Below are 5,801 nucleotides of genomic sequence, written 5' to 3' on the forward strand. Positions count from 1 at the left end.
AAATTCATTGACAAATGAAATGCAATTTAAAGTTTATTTGAAATGAACAAATAATTAAAATATAACATTAATTATAACATAATTAGTGTATATAAAGGTAGAGTCATATCTTTTGTTTATCATCATTCAAAAAATAAATTTTATTTTTATATCCAAACACTCTTTTTACTTCTTCTTACGTTTAAAAATTAAAATATCAACTAGATAAAGTTTAAACAAAAACAACTAGAAAGATATTAAATAGACCTCAAAATTCAAGGTCTAAATTTAGGTCGACTATGAAGGAAATTTTATTTCTACATTATAAATTGGTTAATTCGTTGATTTTATGTTTTATTGGATATAGCAATAATTATCTCATATATGTTAATAATTATTATTTTAATTGGATCATATTCGATCTATTAATTTTGAAATATTCAAGTCAAAACCTTATTAAAATTTAATTAGTCATTCTCTACTCGAACTCGTTTAAAAATCAGCATTTAATATCTGAATCCAATTATTAGTATTAGCAAAAAATTTAAATTCAAAAAAATAATTTTTTGTATAATATTAATGAAAAATATATTAATAAATTAAAATTTAAAGTCATATTTTCAACAATTTATGAATTTATAAAAATAATATTATTAAAATTTTTAATATTAAAAATTATTATTTATTATTATATTCGAGTAATAGATATATTATGATCATTATCCGAACCTATCCGATAATAATATTACCTAAATTCTATCCAATCTTCATTATAAAATGCCCTAATCTTACTTAATCAATCAAGTAATTATAAAGTACTACGACTAAAACATAAAAACTTCAACTAAACTTCTTTACCTTCATGGCGTGCTGTCTTAATTAACAATGTACTTCGTGTGTACTTCTTTTAATGAAATTCCAGCTACATCAATCTCTACTAATAGGCCCTCTTAATCATCTTGGAAACTCACACTCTTCTCTATAATTTCTGCTCCCCTCTTTCCGCCGAGGGATCATTCATCGTTATCAAGTCCCAGGTGTTTCCAAACAATGGTTGGTACTCCAGCAATGGTGACAGAAAAGAGGGTTGCAGCAATACCCTTATCAAAACATGAGTTGATTGCTTTCATTCAATGGATCATTTTGAATGAACAACGAAGAAGCGGAGCCATTAACTTCCTAGCATTCGAAGGAGCCATATTAGCAGCTAAAACCACATTTGAAACAGCAGCTCAACTTGGCCTTCCTAAAATGCATATACTAAGCATTGGTGGAGGTTCACATCCGGTCCAAAGTTTACAGAACTAGCCTCAGCCGTGAAAGTTGCTCTACAGAAGTATTTTCCCAACGAACCTGCTGCTGACTTAACAATTATGGCAGAATCTGGTCGTTTCTTTGCTAACGAGCCTTTCACATTAGCAACGTGCATTATAGGGAAGCGAGTTAGGAATGAGATTAAAGAGTATTGGATTAACGATGGGATTTTGGGGTCTGAACTCTTGAAGGATAACCATGATGATGTGATTACCAGTCCTCTTGCCAACTATGGTAGCAACACCATCACAACATGCAAAGTGCTTAAGACATACGATTCCACAGTTTTTGGACCAACATGTGATCCGATTGATACAGTTTTGGAGGGTTACCTGCTGCCAGATCTACAGGTTAATGATTGGCTGGTCTTCCACAACATGGGCGCTTATACCTCTTCTTGTGGGAGTGATTTCAATGGGCTCATAACATCAGCCATTCCATCTTACCTTGCAAACTCTGATAAAAGTTAATCCAAGAAAAAGAAATGCAGAAGTGGCATTGCTTTGCTAGCTCCTATAAATCACGGTGGTTGTCGTGTCTCTGTCCATAAGTGATCAGATTAGCTTATGTTGGTTTCGTATCAAATAAGGTTGTCGTCCTATTTCTAGAATAGGATAAGAATATAAATAATAGGTGAGTCCTTTCTATTAGAAAGCTTGATTATATTAATGCTGAACCAATGACAGAATGAGCTAAAAGTCAAATCCTACTCTGAAGTTTTGCATCAGATACATGACCTTGATCCCCCAAGTTTTAGTGTGTACAACATTTATACATAATACAAAATGAATCTTCCTATCGAAAGAATGATCATCAATTTTATCTACAATCAAAATTAACATATCAATGAACACCAAAAACCTTATCCCACCAACACAATGAAAGAATACGCTACCTCAAAGGTATTCTACAAACTGATGGAAGAAGCCAAAGTCAAATCCTACTCCGGGTGTGTTACATCAGATGTGTGTAAAACTAATAAAAGCTTCAAGGTGGTTAGCTCTTCATCAAATTTCAATATCTGCACGGGTTTTGATGGGTTTAAGCTTGATCCCTAGACCCTCAGGAGAAAGAAGTTCAGGAGCTATGCAGGAATGGCTTGATGGGCTGGAAGGGTTTGAACCATTGCTAGAAGATGTAGCAAAATGTGGTTGTCTGTGAAAACCAAACCCCATCAGAAAGAACTCAATTGGAACGAGCATGGCCAATGGGTGCTCTTCTGTTACCAATGAGCCACATGCTTTAACCTGATAAGAAGAGAAAACATGCACATTAACAAGAACATCAAGCTTTTCTTCAACCTTTTAATATCTGTAGGTACTATGTGAATACAATCAGTTTTAGCAATCCTGGTTCAATATATTCATCCAAAATTGTGTGTGTGCAGGTATATCTACTAGAGTAAACAATCAGGCTGCTCACCCCCTCCCCATTTCAAACTTAAAAGCCTTTAATTAACTATCATTTATATTAGGCTACAAAAGCACAAATGAGAAAAGAATAAACTCTGAGCAATTTACCTCAACGAGAGTGCAATTCTTTCTTCCTATTTTGGCACTCATATGCACAGATTCTGTGCGGAATGGACTGCTTTCACCAACAAAAATAAGAGTCTTACAGTGCAATTTCTTCAAGTCATCAGTAAGGTCATGTCTCCTGCATATATACTTCACAATCAATGCCATGGCAAATGTACTTAGCTATAAGAAAGAAAGAAGACACACACATCTGAGCCTTCATTTTTCATTGAAGAGAACTTCACAGGAAACTAGAAAGAGAATATCAGTGAGATGAAGGAGTTTGGTAAAGGAAAACAAAGGCAGGCAAGACACAGATAAGTGACATGAACTTACTTATTAATTGCTTCAAGAAAGCGCATAACATTCAGACTTTGCCTTTCATCCAGCAACTGCAATCACACAACCAAAAGGATCACTACAAGTTCAGTTTCTCTTAGTTGAAGTAAAAAATATGGATGTGTGTCTGCTCTGGTCCCAGTGTGTTTGTCTATTATTAATTTCCTTACTTTTAGACAAGCTTGGATGATCTCAGATTCTGTACCATGCACGCTGGATCTAAGTTCCTACAAGAAGAATTCGACAATTATCACACTAACAAATATAAGAAATGACAAATAAAAAAATGGCCTGGATTACCTTACTAAAATAGCGCTGAAGAAGGCATTCTTTTAATATACCACACATACCATAGAAGTATAACAAGTTCATCAACACCTGAAAAGAGAGAATTTAATACAAAGAAAATTCACTATAACTGTTAATGATATGGGGTTGCAAATTAGAACCTTGTTGTAAAGCCATTCAGCCCATGTAGGAGATTTACAAACAGGAGACACAAGAATTAATCCAAGCACTCGCTCTTTATATTTCATCTGCCACAGAAGATAAAATAACATGAGACTATCAAAGTATCAACAAAAAATAATCTTTTATACATAAAAAAAAGTCTGCTGACTATTATATCTTATACCAACTTACTGCAAACAGTGTAAGTATGTATGCACCAGCTGTTACACCCAAGCATAGAACCCTTTTCAGCCTGATATTAAAACCTAAAATCAGTTATAACATTAAAAAGGGGTGGAAAAAAAAAGAGAAAGAGTGGGAAAAGATATATATTTCCCACAACAACGTGGGAGTGTGATTGTACACAAAATAATTCATGGGATGTAGTGCAAAGCAAATAAATTCTATTGAGTTCTAATATTCCCATAGTGAACTTGGTCCAGAGATGCATATCAGATCCGTCTGCTTTACATTTTATAACTTGATAGAAGAAAAATACCTAGGAATTAAGATTTAGTTGAAAGAATTTGGCACACTTGTAATACCAATTGAAACTAAGTATGGGTGGAACACAAATATTATATCAGGGTATCAGAGCACTGGAACTCAAGGGTCAATAAGAGGCATAAAATTTTAGCAGAACAAACATGAGACATGTAACACAGAGCATATATAAAAACTGAAGGAAAAACAACAGTTTAATCCAATAAAGCAAACACAGGAATGACTTAATGTAAAATGACCCTCGATATCCCAAAATAATTTTTAATGCATTGGAATAGAAAATTACAACTTAACTTCATTAAAAGAATTTATTAAAAAAAAAAAAGGAAGTTATCATTGCCCTTTTAGTCAAAATGCTCAGGAGTAGAAAAGAGTGAGAGCTGACAAGCATTATTTACATACCCAAAGAAATCAAGCACTTCTGCAACCTGATCGGCTAAGTCATCCACACTAAGCAATGGAACATCTGAAGATATGACATTAGCTCCTAACTGCAAAAACTCTTAAACAAACGGCATACAGATTTTATTAGTATCATCCAATTAGGAAAACAAGAACTGACAAGGTATTTAAGAACTGAATAAGCAACTCATTGTTTAAACAAATACATTTCTAATACTGACCTCATGCCCTGGGGCATCAATGTGGTAAATGCAAAAGTTATGAAGCAACAAAGAAGCTGCATCCGGGCAAACGAATAGGCCTTGGAAACAAGACATGTCTATAGAAACCAAGAAAGCATAAAACAACCATATATCAAAATATTCATACTCCAATATGTGGAACCAATATCAGTAATCGATTAAAACCCAAATGGCAAAGAAGTTCAAAAATCAGATCAAGAACCTACTGAAGTCTAAAACAAGAGTAGCCAACTTTTAAAACTTAAGAAATGAACAAATTAGCAAGAAATTAATCAAACTACAGAAGATTCTAAAAGCTGCAAAACCCAATTCAATTTCAACATATATGAAGTAAAAGAAGCAAACCCATCAAAGCTAACTAAACAAAGACCGCGAAAGTTTCAATCTTTCCACTAAAAAAGAAAGAACAAGCGATGAAACATACAGTTAAGAGCAACATCTGGGTAAGTTATCAAAGCAGGCTTCTCTTGATCACCACATACAAAAACAGATAAAGAACCTCTACTTGTTTTCACCAAAAACTCCTGCAAAAGAAAAAAGACTATTATATTTATAAAAATAGAAAAGAAAAAATGAGACAAGAAAGATTGAAGCTTTGTTCTTGGCGGTTTTGTTAGTTAGTTAGTTGCTTTAGCTTCCCTCCAAAAGGAACCATGTCAATATCAATGGATACTGAGTCACTTGACTCGCCCATGTCTCGTTTTTCTTTCAGTCACTCTGAATAAATGCAATGAAACTCAATGAGTAAACTCACTGAGTTGGAATTCCGAGTTTCAGCTTGCTCCTTCTTCCTTCTTCCTCCTTCCTTCTTCCTCCTTTGGCTGTGTCTGAGAGTTAAAAAATTTCGCTCCTGAGATACAGTTAAATGACTCAAACGCCCCTGATTTGGCACTGAAATTACACATCATCTTTGCCTTGTTCTAGTGGAATGACACTTTTGCCATTGGTCAACGCGTTGACTCCTTGTCTTTTCTTTTATTTTTAGTCGGGGCAAGTGACCGTTGGGGGCAGATAAAACGGTCAGCTGAGGGTAATTTAGGGGGAAGGGCGAGGG

At 34.2% G+C, this 5,801-nt stretch overlaps 1 protein-coding gene and 1 pseudogene across 2 annotated transcripts; one reads left to right on the forward strand and one right to left on the reverse strand.

Annotated features, from left to right (window-relative positions):
• Positions 1-1,029: 1,029 nt before the first annotated feature.
• LOC149527292 (ornithine decarboxylase pseudogene) lies at positions 1,030-1,763 on the forward strand (annotated as a pseudogene).
• Positions 1,764-2,061: 298 nt separating this feature from the next.
• On the reverse strand, positions 2,062-5,571 carry LOC110415530 (protein NDL1-like). 2 transcript variants are annotated; one of them, XM_021427206.2, is made up of 11 exons: positions 5,382-5,571; positions 5,172-5,271; positions 4,727-4,824; positions 4,506-4,594; positions 3,792-3,852; positions 3,599-3,685; positions 3,450-3,527; positions 3,320-3,376; positions 3,147-3,202; positions 2,814-2,949; positions 2,062-2,540 (listed from the first exon to the last, which is right to left on the reverse strand). In XM_021427206.2, the coding sequence occupies exons 1-11, from the start codon at positions 5,439-5,441 to the stop codon at positions 2,301-2,303; spliced, it is 1,062 nt and encodes a 353-aa protein (XP_021282881.1). In that variant the 5' UTR covers positions 5,442-5,571; the 3' UTR covers positions 2,062-2,300. The 2 variants fall into 2 exon arrangements, with proteins under 2 accessions (XP_021282881.1, XP_021282882.1); XM_021427207.2 differs by having other exon boundaries at positions 5,502-5,561.
• Positions 5,572-5,801: the final 230 nt, after the last annotated feature.

The sequence above is a fragment of the Theobroma umbraticum genome, unplaced genomic scaffold (assembly GCF_002168275.2).
Source record: "Theobroma umbraticum cultivar Fairchild unplaced genomic scaffold, ASM216827v3 scaffold_147.0, whole genome shotgun sequence".
Lineage (NCBI taxonomy): Eukaryota > Viridiplantae > Streptophyta > Magnoliopsida > Malvales > Malvaceae > Theobroma > Theobroma umbraticum.

Coding starts and splice junctions, on each gene's coding strand:
- LOC110415530 (XM_021427206.2), bottom strand. CDS start 5,441: ATGGGCGAGTCAAGTGACTCAGTATCCATTGATATTGACATGGTTCCT. Junction 3,853..4,505: donor GAAGTGCTTGATTTCTTTGG/GTATGTAAATAA, acceptor TTTTAATATCAG/GCTGAAAAGGGTTCTATGCT. Junction 3,203..3,319: donor TCATCCAAGCTTGTCTAAAA/GTAAGGAAATTA, acceptor GTGTGATTGCAG/TTGCTGGATGAAAGGCAAAG.